The 20,623-nt window shown below is 41.7% G+C and overlaps 1 protein-coding gene across 1 annotated transcript; it reads right to left on the bottom strand.

Moving 5' to 3' along the window:
- Nucleotides 1–7,679: 7,679 nt before the first annotated feature.
- Nucleotides 7,680–14,227, bottom strand: LOC110951972 (kidney mitochondrial carrier protein 1). The gene is made up of 9 exons (XM_022195268.2): nucleotides 13,984–14,227; nucleotides 13,732–13,879; nucleotides 13,303–13,397; nucleotides 12,959–13,044; nucleotides 12,059–12,154; nucleotides 11,834–11,958; nucleotides 11,213–11,336; nucleotides 9,477–9,557; nucleotides 7,680–8,957 (listed from the first exon to the last, which is right to left on the bottom strand). Exons 1-9 carry the CDS (start codon nucleotides 14,045–14,047, stop codon nucleotides 8,916–8,918), a joined length of 861 nt encoding a protein of 286 aa, XP_022050960.1. The 5' UTR covers nucleotides 14,048–14,227; the 3' UTR covers nucleotides 7,680–8,915.
- Nucleotides 14,228–20,623: the final 6,396 nt, after the last annotated feature.

The following is a 20,623-nucleotide window of genomic DNA, read 5'->3' as shown; positions in this document are numbered from 1 at the left end:
AATGTTCAAAGATTTCCCAAAAATGTTTATCAGAAGTTTCACTGTGAAATCTATATTTTTTTTTCCACATTTTCAAGCTTTAAAACGGGTCAACGCGAGGGTTAATGAACAAACCACCTTCAGATGGAGCATTTTACCAGCTCAGTGTCTTCTTTAAAGGAAGTTGCTTTCATGTATTTTTCAGATTTGAACAGAGCAAACATTACACCTGCCATCAAACACACACACAAAGAAAAACACCCAATATTTTCCAGTTTCACAGCTTTACTGGCTTTCTTAAGCCAAATAATGCCAGCGCCAACAACCCTTTGTCTCGCGGCCCATTTGTGTGCGGAGTCCTCGGCACAGCGGTTGACAACAGCTGTCTTAGAGGTTTCATACAGATGCTAATTGGAGCGCTGCAGTGAATCAGGCTCAAGCAGCATCACGCGTTGCATCCTCTCCTCTCTCCTACCGACTCCTTCTCCTCTTGTCATCTTCTATTCTCTTTCTTCACGCGCTCATCCCGGCTTCCACGTCAGCCGAGTTCCAGCAAAGTTTTCTCTGCATCTCCCCGTTGACTCCATCTAACATCTCATTCCATCAGTTCGCTTTTTTTTTTTATCCCCCATCTCAGTCTTTCACCTACATCCCTCCTCCTCCTCCTCCTCCTCCTCCCTGGCTTCATCCTCCATCCTCTCTCTCTCTCCCTTTTTTTTTCTAATAGGTGAGAGCCAGAGATGCGGAGCAGAAGTGGAGAAGAGAATAGTTGTGTATGTGGGAGGGCTCAGGGTGTCAGTGAACAATCCCACTAAGGCCACTGAGACACATCACGGGCCTCTATGCGAGTGTGTGTTTGTGTGGATTGTGTTTGTGTGGATTGTGTGCGCTGCGCTGGCATGCGGTGCCTGCTGCGCCTGAGGGCAGGGAATTTTAAATCAGGCGTCCAAGGAAACTGATACTGCAGAATATTTGAATATTTATTCCTTATCAGAAGCCGGGATATTAATGAGGGAGCTGCGACTGAGCGGGTTGCGGAGGAAGAGACGGAGTCTGGCGGCAAGCGACGGGGCAGATGGTGTGTTTTCTCCTGTTTGCACGTCTTCGCGGGACCAAAGCACATGAGCTCTGCCTGGTGTTTATCCTCTGGAACTGCACAAGACAAGAACACATCTGACAAGGATTTGGTTGTGTTGTGGCGGCAGAGTTTCGTGCTCAAATGCATCCCAGTTGTTTATTTGTAGCCCGGATTGTGGCTGTAGAAACAAGAAGTGAGAATAATCTGATATCTGGGAAGCGACACTTATGGAAACAAGCAGAAATTTGTGTTTTATAGAGAAAAGTGTGACTAAAATTCAACTGTAAATGTGAACACTGTGTATCACTGCCACCATAGGTCTGTGCAGACATTGAAACTATGGTTCTTTAACGTGCACTCTTGTTAAAATATTCACAAAGCACGAGTGTTTACATAAAATGGAAACAAATAATAACTTGGATACCCAGAAGGCAACAAATCAGCAGGAGGCCAGACAGTCAGCGAGGCAAGATGGAGACAAAAGATGCAAATATACAAAACACAAGATGTCAATATTAATCATGACAAATATATTATTAATGTAATAACACCTTTTACAAAGACGACAACAAATAAAAGCAATTACATGAGTCGGTTTTGGAGATTCAATGGAAGTTACTGATGCTGAGAGAAAAACATGGCCACATTTAGATTTAAATGACAACTTTAGAAGATCCAGAAGGGCCCCAGCTGAGGATCTAAGACTGAGGCTCATGGGGTCAACATTTCTCCCGTGGAGCCCGAAACCAGACCCAGACATGGTTTAAAAGTGATCAGTGAAATCTTAACGTGAATTCTAAAACAAACAGGAAGCCAATGGAGAGAAGCCAAGACTGAGGGGTTGTGATGTTGCCTCCTAAAACCAGTAATACCAGCGATACAAAAGGCCCAAATGGACAGAAAAGACTTAAGCCAACAAGCAGACAAACTCCAGATAAAAATACTAACTCTCCTTCATACAAAGTTGATTTAAAGTTCATCAGAACTCTCCAAGAATGATAAAAGACCAATCACAGAATAAAAAAAAACACTGGAAAAAACATCTATATCACAAGAATAAATGTGCTAAAATGAACTAGAGATCTGACTGACACAGCTCAACTCCTCCATACTGGAAGCTGCTAATGGAGCTACTAATCAGCAGCCGTTTGGGCAGAAACATTCAGCGAATGTGGAAGTGTCACAAACAGTAGTTCCTCAAATGGGCATTTGTGGCCGACTCCAAAAGGGTGCCAATCCTCCAACATGCCAAGATGCCTTTCAGTGGCAAGTTTACCTTGTTGACATGTCAGTATGGTGTTTTTATACGCTGAAAGGCAGATCATGAGCAAATGAGCAGTCAACAGCACAGCTGAGCATTTCCAGCTTAAACTACCGTCTACAAATAACGATTTCCCAGGTTTCATACAGAACAAACATAAAGAGGTAAGGATGTCCCAAACAAGCCTTTTGCACCCCCAATCTAAGTAATTTAATAATCAGGATATCCTGATACCCAATGCTATCTTCCTAGATAAGACACAGTTCAGGTATTGCAGATTAGCTGTTGTACCTTGTTGCGCCATCAGGTGAAGTCTCTAACTGATTGTCACCTGACGAGGCAGGCACTTCTGCATTAGCAAGCAGAGTGAGGGTTAGCAAATGGACACCAAGACAAAGTCTTTCGTGAGGCTTAATGCCGTCTGGCCACAGTGTATTAAATACATCAAGTCAGGACCAATTACGATTGTATCCCTATAATGCAGTGATGTACATCGATCAGGCATAACATTATGACCACCTGCCTAATATTGTGTTGGTCTCCTTTACACTGCAAAACCTCCTCTGACCCAGTGGGGCATGGACACAGGACCTCTAGGGAGATGGTGGCAGTGAATTCTGTGGGTCCTGTGGGTTTCAGGTTGGGACCTACTCAGATCAGGCTTATCCTGGCACATCCCCACAGATGCTCAGTAACATCTGGATCTGGGTAATGTGGAACCTGAGTGAACACTTTAGCTCTGTTGTGTTCCCTGGGACACTCCTGAGCAGTTTTTGTGGTGTGTCTGGGTGCATCGTCCTGCTTGAGTACATAAATGGCAATTAGCATCAAGGACTGCTGTTGCGATGGGGGGGTTGGGGGTTGTTTGACCTGCAATGTTTAGGTGGGTGGTTCACGTCAAACATCCACATGAATGTCACAACTCAAGGTTTCCCAGCAGAACATTGCATTAGAACAAGATGATGACTTCAGCTGTCGGTGGTCAAATGTGGCTGATTGGTGTATGTGACTGCCTTTATGGACATATTATATGTCCATACTCTAGTTTACGATGGCAGTGTGACAATGGACGCAAACCAATAGTTGGCCTCCTCTCTCTATAGCAGTTGATTTACATCAGGACATCCCGAGAAAAACATATCTGCAGGGCATCAAAACTGCTGTTCAGGAAAACCTACTGGTGTCATGGAGGGCTAATCCAGGTGTTTACTTCTGTTTCTATCTTTATGCTGAGCTATTAGTTTAATGGCGGTCATTTCACACTAACACCTAGACTTCTTAATCTTCTTATCTAAATATCTGGAAGAACAGCGCAGCAAAAACACACTAAAAGGTCATTTAACTTCTACGCAGATGTCAAAGTATATTAAAGAGGCACCATAAGTGACACAACTTAACTTTGCCTGACTCTTGGAGCCGTAGAGTGAAAGAAGAAAGCATGTGGAACAAATCTCGCCTCACTTTATCTCCTTTAACATTCACTCTGTTGGCCTGTTCCCATCTTAACGGAACAATGGAGCAGCATTACCAGCGGCTCATCCTTGTGATCCTGTCTCCCTGGGGTCCCAGTCCCCTTCCAGTGGTGTGTAAATGTAGGTCGACTGCACTGTGATTTAGTGGGCCCGTTGTTTGTTTGGATGAGGAGTTTCAGTCAACATGGATTGTCGACTTCAGGCACTTGAGCATGTTAATGGGTGTAACAGACGAGAACCGGAGGCACCTTTCACCAGTTGTCTTATTTATGATGATAGACAGCCAACTGACTAAACTGCAGCGCTGAGATGCTACAACAGTGGGAACTCGTGAAGAGCATTTCCACATCCAGCTGCTTTTATGTGCATTTTTAATTTGTTTATAAAAGCGCGAGTGGGAAATACATAAAATAAAAAGTTCAAGAAAGAATCTCATTACCACTGCAAAGTTTTAGACTTGGTGGGGAAATTTTGTAAGAAAACGACACGCGACTAAACGCAAAGTAAACAGGTTTAACTAATAAATCGTGGCAAACAGAAGTGTGTGACTCAGTAATCACTAGAGATATAAATGTGAAATGAACAAAATGGCTAATTTCCATTATGCTTTATTCCTGTGAGGTTTGACTTTTTAACCCTCATGTTGTCTTGCAGGTCAAAATTGACCCGTTTTAAAGTTTGAAAATGTGAAAAAAAAAAGAAAAAATTCACAGTGAAACTTCTGATGTCCACATTTTCAACATTTTTGGGAAATTTTTGAACATTTGTTGGTGGAAAAAAAATGTTAAAAATGTTTCTTAAGAGCATTCACAAAAAAATCAACCAAATTTTGCTGGATTTTGGATGATTTTTTTGTGAATGCTCTTAAAGGAAATATTAGAAGTTTTCCTGATATACATGTATGGTAATCACTTTAGATATTTTTAGGAAGATTTTTACTCATTTTGTGAAAATATTTACAAGAAGGCTAAACGAATGTTCGGCTCAGATTGTTTTGATAATGTAAAGGGTTTACAGATGCAGTCAGAAACCTCCAGATCTGCTCACAGACTAATCAGAGCTGCCCAGATATTATCAACCATCTCTGCTATTTGCGAGGTTAAATCCATATCAACACAATTGTCACGGAAGCTCCAGATGCAGTGGACGCTATTGCCAAGCAACAGTAAACATTCTAGCCCTCGAGGCTAACGTTAGCTACAGATAATAAAAGTGATGATTCAAATCTCAATTCCAGTTATCGCTGCATAACAGTCATATCACTGTGACTACATCTTTCCGTCTATTTTCTTCATACAGGCTATTTAGTTTTGGTTGTTGTTCTTTCTGACTGTGAAGTATTATAAGCGTTATACCGAGTTGTTGCTCTACAGTCCTCATAAGATCTTGTGAGGTGGAACGGGGTTCTCTAACTGATTCATTCTGGCACAATGATCTTAATAATATCCTGTAGTGTGTTGTGTGATACATGATTATGTTCAGATCTTGCAATATAATACTGTCAGTGATTAGAGAGAAGAGTATCAGAAGAAGTTCTTTTTTATGTGCATGATGCTTGGATTTTAAACTCCTGTAGCATGAGCCCTGCTGAGGCCATTTTTCCATGCAAAAAAATGTAGAAATATGTGATTCTGATACACTGAGATGAGTTTCAGTGATTTAATAAAAACACCGGAGAGGTTATTTAAAGCTGGTTCTTATTCAATTTAAATAGACATTTTAATTCCCTGTGACTGTGGTTTCAGAACAAAGAGAAGAAATCAACATTTTGGGATAGACATATAGTTTCCCGTTTAGTGCTAAGTGTTAATTATTTACACAAGCAGTGACATTAACTGTGATATTTAAAAAACAACATGCTGGTACTGTGTTAATAACAAACGTATCATAAATAATCCAGCAGCTACAGAGATAGTTATGGACTCTCTCTTCACCTGCTTACACTATGTAATTCATGAACCAGTTCAAGAAACAAAGACAAATGTCTGAATTCTTTTGCCCATGTGGTAACAATCTGATATAAGACACCCCTAATTAATACCAGTTATATGTCTATAGACTGAATATTACAGTCAACAGGTTAGCTTAGCATCAAGCTAAAAAAAAAAAAAAAATTACTGTGTTAAATTGTTTAGTCAAAAAGTATAGAAATGTAAGATTACATTTAATTAGTACAACCAAAAAATATTCTATTGTGTGACTTTCTGGAAATGTTTTCACACATTTTTCCGATTTTGTACACATTAAACTGCTTCCAGTCAAATCAAACCAGCTGCTGACATGAAAGTGGTTTCAACTGTATAATTTTCTGCAAGAAAGCAAATAACTTCCCAAAATGTCAAAGTTCTGCTTTATGTTTTTTATTATCTTGCCCTGCTTTGAGTTTTCTCTTTCTGAAATATACGATAGAATTATCTTTGTTGTGCAACAGGGAAAGAGTTCCTAAAGCATCATTTGGCATCTTGTCTTTGTCAGCTCGTTCATCACAGACCAGACGTAGCAGCGCAATTCATCAAAATATTTACGACGGGCACATTTCAAATTACACGTGGCTGCACTTTTTTTTTTTCCTCTCTCCAGGAGAAAGATGTCTCAGACAGCCTCCTAAGCACAACTTTTGATGTTCTGCCGAGTCTGTGGCCCACAAACAATGTATTTTCAGGAGGGAAAATCATTCATTTCACTCAGACTAAGCATCCAGGCATTTTGTGAGAATCAAGAAAAAACTTCAGGTCCCATGTCTCAACTGCAACCCTGAGAAGAAAACGCAAAAGGCCTGCAATTTCTTTCATTGTCAGGACTGTACAGGACGGAAGCAGCACAGTCCCTCGTTCCAGACGGATCAACAGACTACGATAGATTTGTCTCCTTGTCTACATTTCCATCCGCTCGTCCATTATCCGTCCATTTATTCAGCGGTGTGTTGCCGCGTTTTCATCTGAGAAAAGAACAAAAAAAGAAGGAGAGAGAAAGGGCAGGGTGTTTGGAGCAGAGTGGAGCCTTATCCCTCCGACACAAAGGCTCACTCTGATCCCTGGAACACAATGGAGCCAACCCCCCTGGGCCCTTGGGCCAGGCAGCAAATAATACCCATAATGTAGCATGTCTGTGACTGCTGGAATCCCCCGTGGCCATACTTGTCCAGCTTGTAGAGGACTGTGCCAGGGACGGGATGCCAGGCCGCAGGCTATAATGCCAACTTATAGATGCCAAATCCTGGCACAAGCCACACATTATTCTTATTAGCTTTTTTTCTGCTCGCCTAATAGACAGTATGGCACGTTCTCCTGCCTTGATTTGACATAGAAGTCAGGAGGTTTTGCAAAACAGTAAAGCCAGCTCCTCCATCAGGCTCTGACTGCGGCATGCCTGGGAACAGAGTTATTCCACTCAGCCATGCTTGTCACACCAACAACAACATGGCAATGCAACTCATGGTGGCTCAGATGAAGCAGATACAACAATAATAGTCCTCGCACAAGTAATAAGTCCCCTGGTGACAGTCCCTAAATAAAACAGCGAGGCACAGATCCACACAGAGACTCTGCCAGTTCACTGCAACACTTCCCTCTCCGCTCCCCTGAGCTCCCATCGTCTCCTCAAACAGCTCCGATGACTGAAAACTGGGAATTTACCCGCAGAAATAAAACAATTACATCTTAGACTTTCCCCCTGAAAAATTCATAAGTTTTGTGGGATGCTGCGAGAACGTGTGCGTTTGAAAGAAGCCCGGCGATCCCCGAGAAACACCACTGTGCTAGATTCTGTGGCCTCAAAGTTGAAGGCTGGGAATTTGAAAAAGAGCTATTGGTGGTTTTCAACTGGGTCGAGTTGAGTGTGTGGCTCCACAGCGCCTCACTGTGGAGCCCGAGAAGAAAAACACAGATGATGGGCTTTCATCCCAGCTCTTTAATTTCAGATATACAAGACGACAGCAGCATTTTACATCAACATCAGAAGTTTAACAAAACTACACAGGGGTACACTTTGGCAGCAGCAGCAGCGACGGCTCACACTCACACCACAGCCAGCAACAAATTCATTCCTCACAATGAAAGCTCACTTATAAGCAAAAAGCGTGCAAATACAGTGTATGAAAATATAACTGTGGGTCATGTGCAGTGGTTGCAGCGCCCTGGAGCAACAAAATTAACATCTAATCTTACCAGAGGGGTCTGAAATTAGAAGTGTGTGGAATATAGTATGTAGCTTTACATAACAACTGTTACAGTAACCTATATATAAGAAGCCAGCGAGTGCAGTGTGTCAACCCCCAGCTGCCACAGCTTATATTTACTGTCAGCACTCGCTGGCATGAGGGACTATCTCGGACCGTCTCGCCACATATAGACGAGGTGTGCGTGCCATCTCTGGTTTTCTGTTTATATAACTTCTTACAGTACACAAGGATGCATTCTTGGCTCTTTGCTGTGTAAATACTCCTGCGAGTTCTCAGCAATTTCACCTTTCCTCACACCCATCGCTCCATTTAGAAATACGTATTTAAAAAAAAAAACAACAAAAAAAGCATGAACTTTGTCCACTCATGCACACAAGCATCTTTGTTTCTTTGTATCTGTTCCAAAGGGAATGATCGCGGCTATTGTCAGCTGCTATCCGACATTCTGAAGCTCAGGCTCAAACGGCCCACATCACAAACTAAGGCACTCGATACGGAGAGCACTTTAAATGTAGACGCCAGAAAGCCAGCATGAGTTTGTTTTCCTCGTGACACTGGGGCCATTTCTAAAGCAGCCTGACTGAAATAAACAAGTGTTGTAAAATTCCCCTCCAATTTCACAGTGAATAAATTAGAGCGGCCAGTGGTTGAGCGGTGAAGCCTAAAGTAGGATTAAGATGAGTTACGACATCAAAGATGAGCGTTTGTGTGTCAGAGAACCTTCCACACTCGCCACAGGCTTCAGGAGACAAACGGCCCAAAGGGCAATCAGGCAAATTCTCTTGCCGTCCCTTAACGCAGGTCAACGTCTGTGAACCCCTTCCCCCTGTTGGTTTCTTCAAGGATACACCAACATCCAGACATCCCTCATTTTGGTCCTTTCGGCTCGTCTTGGAGCATTTTCCCCTTGTAATTTATCTCGTCTTCATGCTGCACTTCTGCTCATCACACATCGATCTTCTTCAGCTGTTCATACGTGAGGAAGAACTGAAAATGGAGTTAAGGAAAGCAGGCGAAAAGAGAAGTGGAAAGTTGTGTAGAGCAAAATGGGAGGCACAAAGAGGAGTTTTGGCTCTTTTTGTACTTGAGCTCAAAGCCTCCCTTGTTACCACCGTCTGTTCTGCTGCAACAAGTCAATAATCTCATTACATCTTCCAGGCCTGGGCGGAGTATCTGCCAGCTGCACTTTCCCCTGCTCAATCATCTTTAATCAGATCTCAGCCTTTGCAGAAAATCTTTCATAAAGTTCACCCCCCACTGAGGGCCTCTTACACCCCCCTCCAATCGGGTAATGAGGCAGTAGTTTCACAAAGTTACATAAAAGAGTTAGGCAGCATTAAACTAAGCTTTCCTCCTCGATAGAATACCTTGGAACGTCTTATGTCACTGAATACATAACAGAGTTTACTACTTTCCCCCTGCCGATTTCTCTGGATCAGAAGATATTGCATCACAAAGGATATAAGTAAACAGATCGGTGCATTAATGAGACGGTTGAAAGGATACAATGATGTTCCACGGTCCCAGGCGGAGCCAGTTGGGAAAGAAGCCCTTGTAGAGGGCCATGAAGCCCTCAGAGCGCCACGTCTGAAAGAGGAAAAACAAACACACTAAAACCCATTTTATCTCATTATCCTCTGATGATCGTTTTAAAGTCCTCTCTGGGTGCTGGTAACTGGGATTGGGAAATCAGTTATATCAGGGTTTTATCTAGATATGCAATATTATTTAACGACATTATTTAATATCATAAGAGCTAAAACATCAAACATAGACACTCATCTTTATGGGACCATAAACATCAATTATTAACGTGCTTCTCTGACCATTGATTTAACCTGAGAGTGTTTCAATCCTTCTGGTGGGTTTTGGGCCTCAGAAGGTTTTGGCTGAAATACTGAGCCACAAGCTGACTGCTAATTTCACTCAGGATGTTCCTTCTAGCAAACAAAAAACACCATTTGGACAAGAAAACAAGGTGAAACACTAAAAACCAAAAGACTGAATATCTAAATTGGTTGTTCACTTACAGAAGCTTCAAGTTGGGGGGTCCACTTGACAGCCAACATTTCCCACAATGCAACAAGTATCATCTTGTTCCCTCCACCCTACCTATCTTTTTTAAAAAAAGATTACAGCAGTGTCCAAAATCATCCACTCAACCCTACTCTCTACTCCTTATCTAGGGACCACTACATTTTGGACACTACTTGAGCTATTAATTACGTCGCTCGCTCGCTGTGAATTGTGCTTTGGGAGTGTAGTGCAAACACATCAAATGAAGTTTATTACATAGGTAAGAAACAGGTAAAAATCAACAATATAGCCTAAACAATGCTTGGTTCGTGACCATCAGCCGTGCACTACTTTTCATTGTAGGATATTTGGAGTGCACTATATAGGGTGTAACATTTGACATTCTGACTGAACTACAAAATGGCAAACACCCTACATAGTGCACTATATAGAGTATACGGAGTGATTTAGATATTTTCTGCATTTTTTCCACTTATGAGATAGTGACAGGGGAGAAAGACAGGAAGTGGAGGGAAAGAGAGAAGAGCCCTGACATTAAATAAGATTTTGGATCAGTTTGTAATCACTGGTGAAGTCATAGGCGTCATAACCACTCAGCTATCAGGTCAGTCTGGCTCACATTTATATTAAGGGTTCATGTTCTGATAAACGGCACACCTTCTGCCACGTCTAGTGTCACTCCTTCATTCCATTTTGCATTGGTATCCACAATTCTTTTATCTTTTGGTATTTATTAAGTCTGTCAAACCCCCCTCTTACCTTTTCTTGCCGAACCTTTTGCTGCCTACCCAGACTGCTTGATTCAATCACCTTTTGTTCTTTGTCGTCTCTCCCACCCATTACTGATTAGCAACCAAAATAACCACTACTCCCCCTTGTATTTACATACAGCCCCCCTCCCTACCCTCTGATCATCCCAATAAAATGTGGACTCTGAAAATGTTCTTGGTCGGCTTCCCTTCACAGACTCACGCTCTGTGTTGCTCAGCCCGCCGTGTATCTAAATACCAATAAACACCAAACCTCAAAGGACAAAGAGGGAAATTTCTTCAACAGTTCTCAATTTTTAGACTTTACACGACTTTGTATGAGTTCAACAAGTAGTAAATAAAAATCAGTGAAGCTTTGATTCAGTTATCCGTCACACCATCTGAACAGGAACACCTACAAGGTGTTTTTTCCTTCATTCAGGAGTTCTGACTGACCTGCAGCAGACAGTCCAGCGTTCCCTGATACAGAGCTCCTCCTCTCTGGTTCATCATGCGTGTCCGGACAACATCCACGGGATTTGAGGCCAGAGCTCCCGCCAGACCACAAACAAAGCTGGACCTAGGGACCACAGGAGCACACGTTCGTCATGTTCCTTTTAATTGTTTGATGCTAAACAGTCATTGCTGTTGTGTGCTGCCACAAACACATTCAGATACCCACATGGTGGCTGCTGCTATAAATACACACAATGAATTGAGCTTTTGAAGGCTGAAATAAACACATAACATCACTGCTCAGATATCCAGAATTTGATATACATACTTACAATACTTGTCAGTTAGTACTGAAACTAAAGAATCATAAGAAGAAAACACTTCACGTTACAAATGTACAGTACGTGTTGGACATACAGGCTCCTTCATTTGCTCATACCACTGTGACTCTATGATTTGAAATGTGCTCTTGGCCTTTCATCTGCTTTTCATTTCCCCCTCTGGCCTGGATCCATCTGGATATATTAAAATAAATCTTTCCCTGACAGGCAATTTCTTTCCAGCGAAAACATCCCATCACATGGGAGTCATGAGAGAGCTCTCCAGGTCGGTGGAACTCACAGGAAGTGTGTGTACACGGTGTCCCCCATGTAACCCGACAGGATCAGATGCTTCTTGGTGATGTCATAAACCGGCAGCTCCACTCCGACCACGATAGCTGCCCTCTGAGCTGTTAGAGAGACACCCTGATGCAGAGAGAGATGGGGGACGGAGCATTGTTTAAATGTTGTGTCCGTACAACCAGAAAACACTCATAACTGATGCTACTTTTAATGTCTTCTGTACCTTCCACAGTCCTCGTGTTCCCTCCTCCTGGTAGATGTTAATAAAGTTGCCCATCATGCTGCCCTGGATCACACGTCCCTGGGCCTGCATGCGGATCTGGGAGAACAGACAGAGGTAGTCGTCAACAAACTTTAATCGGACATATATACAAACAACATGGAATGCTGCAGCTTCACAAAAGTCAAGCACATGGGTGGAATGCAGAGTCAAAAAAAATTAGTGGGGATTTTTGGAAAGCTGGAGTACTTTCTCTGTGTCTGTTTTCTGGAATTCTTCAGCTCAAACTCAACTTGTTTTGACTCAGTGTGGCTGCTGTTAGCAAATCCGCCTTGGTTCCTTTCCCGGCTCTGTGATGACTTGGCGACTTCAGCGAGAACACGCCGTGATGGAAACGCAATGTTCCAAATTTGCAGTCGCGTGTATTAGTTTGTTAACAAACACACAGTGCAGACGGGAGGTCCTCACGACTGAACAAGGCACAGCAAAAAGAAGCCGGGCAGGACAATGTGAGTACAGTTAAGCACCGACCGATGTGCACCCATATCACAGACAGAACACTATGTTATGCCTTCAGTCTAAAAATAATCCCCAAGTGGGGTCTTGATAGCATCAACATGCCTTTCACTCCACTTGGCACGCGACAAAAAGACCACACCTATAGCCTGGAGCTCCTTTACACTCTGTGCAAACACATATTTTCAAAAGAACTTTGACAATCTGTGCTGTGAGCAACAAAACAACACAAAAGTGAAAGAGAAACTGCTGTTGATTTCAGGGGAGAGTTTAATGCGCTCGACTGCATTTCCAAGAAAATGGGAGACCTGCTCGACCGCTTCAGACTGCAGTTTTATGAGGACAGTAACCAGATCTAAGACAGCCTTCGTGTGTGCAAATAACTACCTTCAGCACATCCGTCGGGTTGGCGATGGAGGAGGAGATGACCCCAGAGAGGACACCACACAGAACATTAGTCAGCAGCGTCTCATCTGAAAGCAGAGAAGAGTGGGAGGCAGACTGTAACTGTGAAGGGCAGCATTTGATACCAGCTGGTTTGATTATACAGCATTTTTATGAAGAAACAACAGTCACAATGAGCTTTTAAGTCAGAAAACATGGAGGATAGTGTAAATAGGTCAGACAAGCACACATCTGTGCCTCATCTGTGACCTTCAGGGAGGAATGTGCATGTGTTGACCAGCGGCCAGGGACAACAGCCTGCAGAAATGTTTGTGTTACAAACTCACCCTCTGGTCTGTCAACCAGAAGCCGCTTAAAGCTCTGGTATGTTCCGATTTTTATGGTCCCGTAGGAGGCCTGGCGCAGCATGGCAGGAGCAATTCTGCAAAAAAAAACACCCCAAAAAATCTCTTTTATTACACAGTTCTAGAACAAAAACTGTGAGTCCTGCCCTCAAAATGTCAGCACATGTTAAAAATAAAACACTAATACTAGCTAATCAAAGGCAGACCCTCTTCTTTGGATAAAAAGGAGTGTAGACAATGGCTGGTACACACAAGGGAAGTGAACCAAAAAAGAGGAAGTGTATACATTTAGAGGAAGTAACCAGGTGATTTATGAGTAGAAATGAGCACAACATTTATGTCAGGGTATGGGATATTAGCTTGTAGGGTCCACAGCACACAGGAACACAAGTGGAAGCCCACCATACTGACCCTGAATACAAAGCCCGGGGTCCCTCCTCTCTTCCTATCCTCATCATGGCATGGAGCATGCCTCTGTAGCGGATCTCTCGGTATTTACTGTCGCCCACTTGGCCCTGGACCTGAAGGCGAGTCTTGGCGAGGTCAATGGGAAATGTCCCTGCAACACAGAACATCGCACACCCCATTTAAACGCTGTAACGGAAGGATTTAGATAATTAGCTCTAATCCACGGGGTTCGGCCTCCCATCGCGCATCACTCACCGCATTCCGCCGTCACCGAAGCTAACCCGCCGAACACAAACGGCTTCCAGTTGACGGTAGACATTTTATCCCGTCGTGTACCGAGTCACAGCCAACAGCTCCCGAAGAACCGGCGACAGAACACGAGGCTTTACTGGGTCTGCAGCTCCTACTTTCTCCGTGTAACCGCGTTTGAACCTCTGCCGGCGTTTGAAGATTCCTTCCCCACGTCCCTCCCCCTCCTGCCGGGGAACAACAAGCTCCGCCCGTCGCCTACTCTGTCTTCCGCTGGCCCCGCCCCGCATGTTGCCGGGCAACTGACAAGACGCTAGAGTGAAGCCGTAAAGCGGAAGTGACTGTCGCTTCAATGCAAACTTCCTCTCTCCGAAAAACTAATTAATGTCAGTGTCTCCTATTTACAGTAAACATGATCCGACCTGAACGTAGTACATAAAAACACAAATGTAAAAGAAAACATGAAACCATTATGCTTTCCTTGCACAATAAACATTTCAGTTATTGTCTACAACACAAACTAGTCTATCATACTGTGGCACCACTACAGTCTGTGGGTGCCGCTTGTACGCATTACGTATAAACATGGATGTACAAACAGAAGTTGTGTTTCATATCAGTCTGTCTAGCTGTGAAAATACTCAAGTTTTCCTCATGTGACATACTCACTGGGCAAAGTGGAGCTCATATTGTCTTTACCAGGAAATATAATTTATATGTTTGGTATGTTAATGGTTTACTTTTTATGAGCTGTCCAGAATAGAAATAACTAGAAGCTAAAAGATGAGTAGACACGGATACTCTCTAGCTCATGTTGGAAGTGGTATCACATATCACTGCAGCAGAAGTCAGAATCAGAATCACTTTATTCATCCCCGAAGGGAAATTCAGTTGTCAGGGTTCTTCGCTGTTTAATTTTGAATTGAATAGCCTGACTGCTGATGGCAAGAAAGATTTCCTAAATCTTTCGGTCTTGCAGCACAGGGATAGGAGCCGTCCACTGATGTTTTGTTGTTCACTGAGGCAGATGTGAAGTGGATGATCCAGTCAAAGCCTTTTTAAGGACTGTGTGCTGCTATAGCTGAATGTGACATCTGATCCCCACTGAAGATGTGGCATTTGCAATACTGCTCAGAGTTCAGCTTAGTGCGGTCCAAAAGAAACATTGCATGACAGTTTCTAAGAGATATGCCTATTGTTCATGACCAAAAATGTAGCTACCGTCAACAATTAGCAGAAATCCACAATCCATGATCCAGAGAAAAACTGCACAATGTCAAACAAATAACAGAATCACATTATTTTTGTGAGTTTGAGAGGGTTTTCTCCAAATACAACATACATTAGATGCAGCAACACTTGGACAAAAACTTGCACCTTGAGGATAAAACACCCAAACTGTGCATTGTTTTATATTTAGTCTATTGCAGTGAGGAATGCACAGGCCCATATGCAAAGGAGACTACTGCCCCACAGGTTCATGGGTCAACACAGGTCAAAGGAGACCAACACAGTTCACATTCCTAACAGAGAAGACAGATGCTTTGAGAGAAGAGTGAAAGAAGTCATCTCTAAGCAGAGGACGGTATCTACAACACCACTTATCGGGTACTTCTAGAACATTGTCCTGACAGCTTCGCAGTCATTCGTACCTTGAAACTTGAGTCTTGGGTCATTAATGAGCCATTAGTCAAGGGATCAGAGGGGTGAGAATAAATGAGTGGGACTCTTGGAAGGGGTGAAAAGAGTTCAAAGACCAAAAGGAGTTCAGTTGCTTTTTACTTTAGCGTTTAGGATAAGCATATTAAAGGACACAAACCCAAATAAAGTGGAATCGCAAAGCATTATTGACAGATTTCTATAGCCATACAGCATCTGCTTTTTGTTTTAAGTCTCATTTCTATATCTTCAACCGCTTCAGTGTCGCCTTCATGTTTAGTAACTGTTCAGTTGTTCATTGATGACTGATCGCCAACAAAAAGCATTTCACCAACATTCCACACTCAGAAGGTCTGCGAGAAAGACTACTGTAGGTCTGTCGTTATAATGAAGCTGGACTCACTGGAGGCAGATGAGTTTAAACAGAACACTGTGTTGTTTCAGTCACTGAAACCAAAAAGCTCTTTATTCCACTAATAAATTGTATTTCTTACACCATCCTTGAGGAAGAATATTCAGTTGCTCTTAAAGCCCACAGTTGCGAAATTACATACGAAGTTATTAGCCATCCTGAGTGTTTTGTTTTTTTCAAACTCTAGATTGACATCGTGAGTGGATCCCATTGTTCAACCTCGAAATACTATTGGATAGCAGCCGTGTGTACAAGTCCAGACATCTGTCAATGCCACATGGGAAGATGTTAGGTAGTTTTTTCAGGCAGGCCGTGAATTAACACAACCTGCAAACTCGTCTTCATCGCTTTGCTTTATTGGACTGGACATAAGTACATAAAATGCCTTAAGTACCCCCCTTTAAACGTTTAAGGGACCACTTAAATCGTTGATGTCCACTTTGTGATTTAAGTCTTAATTTTTTTGAGCTGTGTATACATGTTTGATGATTACTAGCAAGTCACGACATGTCAGTTTTTACCTACTGTGGAATGTGTTCATCAGATCAGCTGTTCCTCTACAACTCTACATATGTGGGTAAGAGTTGTTGTTAAAAAAAACACGTGAAACATTACATGAAGACACTTCTCACACATTCTGATATGGAAAAAGATAGTAGAAATATTAAGTCTTTGATGGCTCATTATAACTAAGTTCTACATGTGTTTTCTCTGTCAAAAAGCGAAGTTTTGATCAGAATTAAATTAACTGGTGAATTATTTTTGGTTGCAGAAAGTTTTTTATGGCTGTATTTTAAACTTCATTTTCTCAGTTAATTACATTTGTCTGATCCTGGCCTTTTTTCTGAGCTGTGTTTGCTCATACACCTGCTTGTTGCGTCAAACAGAAACTAGTTGTGACAGTGTGGAATGTTCAGGGGGAGGATTTTGGCTTTGTTCAGACAGGTGCAAACATTCTTCAGTGTAGAGATGGAAGTGGTGTGGTTGATACTACTGAGCATAACTGGGCCATTCCAGAATTGGAGGACATTTTACATCTCACCTATCAAATTTCAAATAATCCATGTGTAAAATACTAAAACATGCAGTTGTTGTGTAAATGTGCTTGTCTTGAGACCAAATGTAAAAAAACAAGCAAACAAACAAAAAAAAAAAACCTAGGGGAAAGAATGTGTGAGAATATTTTTTTAATACCAAATAAGTCTGGAGTTCCCCCTAAAATGCCATTTTTCTCTTGTACCACCCCATGATAACCAAATTGAATCTCAAATAAAACCATTAAAATGAAACTTAAACCTCCGTTTTTCTTTACATTGATGTCTTTTGTAATTTTTTAATCATCCATCCATCCATCCATCCATTCTCTATACACCGCTTTATCCTCACTAGGGTCACGGAGGGTGCTGGGGTCTATCCCAGCTGACTCGGGCGAAGGCAGAGGACACCCTGGACAGGTCTTTTTAATGAATATAATATTTTAAATAATTATCATTATGCATGGAAAGTGTGTCCCACAACAAACCTGTTAGCATAAACGTTTTATCTTATAGAAGAAAAACACAGTGAATCACCAAACGAGTGTTTGGTTACCATTTAGATTAGATTAGATAGATAGATAGATAGATAGATAGATAGATAGATAGATAGATAGATAGATAGATAGATAGATAGATAGATAGATAGATAGATAGATAGATAGATAGATAGATAGATAGATAGATAGATACTTTATTAATCTCCAAAGATAAATTCACAGTTCCAGCAGCAGGAAAGGCAGAGAACATGAGAGCATGCAAGTTACAAATAAGACTGTAATAAAAATATAAACATCTAAACATCTGGCAGTTCGACAGTGCAGTAGTGCAGTTGTGCAAAATGACCGTGTGTTCCAGTCTATAGCAGTCTGTTTTTTCACACTTTAGTCCAGCATGTAGATGTGAGTGTGTGTGTCATAAGGTGCTTGTTTGTGCGTGGTGTTAGTGTGTAGTGAGTCCGGAGTTTTTTTGTTTTATTTTGTCCATTTTATCGCCCTCCCCAGTTGGTTTTGAAGAGCCGGATGGCGTGGGGGAGGAACGATTTCTTCAGTCTGTCTGTGGAGCAGGACAGTGACAGTTGTCTGTCACTAATTCTGCTCCTCTGTCTGGAGATGCTGCTGTGCAGAGGATGACTTGGATTGTCTATGATGGACTGGAGCCTGTTCAATGTCCGTCGCTCTGCTACTGATGTTAGACTGTCCAGCTCTGTGTCAACAACAGAGCCAGCCTTCCTCACCAGTTTTTTTTTTTTTTTGCGTGCAGCATCCTTCTTTTTCAAGCTGCTTCCCCAGCACAGTTTGTTTAGCTTGTTAAGCTTTGTTTCCTCATTTGATGTTAGTTGTGCTGGACTTTGCAGCAGCTTGTTTATAGCTTTCTTCCCTCCCCGACGTCAGTAAACGTGACTGAAGGCTATGTTTGGTCACTTTTATTGCCTGTGTGCCCTGCGCTTAGGTTCATTTTCCTCAGCTAACTATAAGAGTGTCACCACAGTGTGCAGATTCACAATTGCATGATTGCAATAACAGTTTTTTAAATGCTTTATTTTAGATAAATTCTCTTCAATATCTACAAGTTCCCTTAACGGTCACTCATCTGATGTCATAACGTGTTTTCACCCTTAAATAAAGTCTGCTATTGCGGCATCTCTACAGTCTCCCATGACTCTGAATCAAATTGTTTTGATTGTGTGCTAATGCTTTATGCTAATCTCATATCAGCAGTCATGTTGAATCTATAATTCTATGGATGGGATCACCCCTGGGGGATTTTATCAAAAAGAAAATTGGTATTGGTGGTATGATGTCAGCCACAAGGGGTGATTGTGAAGTAAAATTTGGAAAGTTCTCCTTTGCCCAGAATGCCTTATATATTAAAGGTAGTACAAACTGGAATACTTTACCTGTAGCTGTCAGAGAAAGCTCCACTTATGTCAGTTTTAAGAGATAGTATAAGACATGGCTGATTGACAATCAATCTTGTGAACATTGAGGAATTAATTCACTTTAAATTCATGCACTTTAAAATCAGATATTTTAAAAACAGGGTCTTAAACTATATGTACTTTATGAGAGGCTATGCCGAGAAAGCACTTTTAGAAAATAGTAACACTTTAGGGTAGGTTTAATTAAGTCAGTATTAATTATTGTTGTCTTGTTTTACGATATTGTTTTTTATACATCTGTTACGCTGCATTTTTAATTTTTTTTCTTTTATGTGTGGGACAACAGATGTAAATTAGCCTTGTGCTACATCAGGCGCATTTACTGCAACCTAGTGTAAACTATTATGAGATTGTATGTTAATTAATATGCACTGTCCCATCCAAATAAATCAATTTAAAAAATAAGTGTCAACGTGTTAAATTGTCCTAATGACCTCATTGTATTTTAACATGATGAAGACACCAGGGCAGTCTGAACATATTGGTGAACAACATGTAATAAATTACATAAACTACAATCATGAAGAAAATGGCATATAAACAGACAAATACACCACATCTATAAATCAAAGTGCATAATGCTGAAATGCAGCACTGGAAACGTACATTAAACTCAGAAAACCTACAAAAAAGTGTGTAAAATGTATGAAGCATCATTAGAGCGACGACTTCTTAAAAGCACATTTCACATATCTTTTAGGAGTTCTCGAACTGATCATAAAACATGTCTGAACCTGTAAATAGACACATAAAAAACATTTTAAACCTTGAAATTCTTAAATATACATGTAACCAGTGAAGCAGCTCTAAAACAGACGAGGTTCTACTTCTAGTGTTGTAGTTTCATGTCGCTACCATTAGAGGTCAGCCTAGCACCACTCTAATATAAACCCTCAGCCTATTGCACAGATGATGGACAACAATAAGCTCAGTTCAGTCTCACTAACATATCAATTTGACCTCGGATGAATGAGTGAACACGGGCAACAGGAAGCATTTATCAATCACTGAAGCTGATTATGAAACACGTGAATGTCTGAACGACAGCGAGCACGCAGACAGCGACCGGTAGCACGGAGAAACTGGGCTGGAGGATCTGATTTTGTATGGATGGCATGTTTGTCAGGCCACTTGTCAAAACAGAGACTTTCCAAAGAGGAATGCATTGCCTGAACAAATACCTCGGCTTCATCTTATCTGTTTTCCATCACATTTGTCCTTCTGCTTTCAGCTGCTCGGTCTGTTCTCCTGACTGCAAAACATTCATCTACAGCATATTTATTATGATCATATGCTAGTTGTACTGTTTGATTAATGGGTTGGCTATGGGTCAGTAACCTCAGTATTGCCATCAGTACATTATTAACGACCAAGGAGAGAGGGGAGGTGTGTGTGTGTGTGCGTGTGTGTACGTGGTCGCAAAACATCGACGAAAGGAAATAGACGAATGGAAATATTGCACCTTTATCTGAAACCAATAAGCAGAGGGAAGTGTGGTGCGGATAAAAATGGCCACATTTTAATGTGGTGATTTGTCAAAAGGAGCCTGAGAACCTGCAATAGAAGAGCAGAAGATATATCTGTGTTTGGTCGCACACA

This window comes from Acanthochromis polyacanthus, chromosome 9 (genome assembly GCF_021347895.1).
Source record: "Acanthochromis polyacanthus isolate Apoly-LR-REF ecotype Palm Island chromosome 9, KAUST_Apoly_ChrSc, whole genome shotgun sequence".
Taxonomy (NCBI): domain Eukaryota; kingdom Metazoa; phylum Chordata; class Actinopteri; family Pomacentridae; genus Acanthochromis; species Acanthochromis polyacanthus.
Note: the sequence above shows the minus strand (reverse complement) of the source record. Positions and strands in the feature narration are given on the sequence as shown.

Coding starts and splice junctions, on each gene's coding strand:
- LOC110951972 (XM_022195268.2), bottom strand. CDS start 14,047: ATGTCTACCGTCAACTGGAAGCCGTTTGTGTTCGGCGGGTTAGCTTCG. Junction 13,398..13,731: donor CCCCGGGCTTTGTATTCAGG/GTCAGTATGGTG, acceptor TTTTTTTTGCAG/AATTGCTCCTGCCATGCTGC. Junction 9,558..11,212: donor CGCTGGACTGTCTGCTGCAG/GTCAGTCAGAAC, acceptor TTCCTCTTTCAG/ACGTGGCGCTCTGAGGGCTT.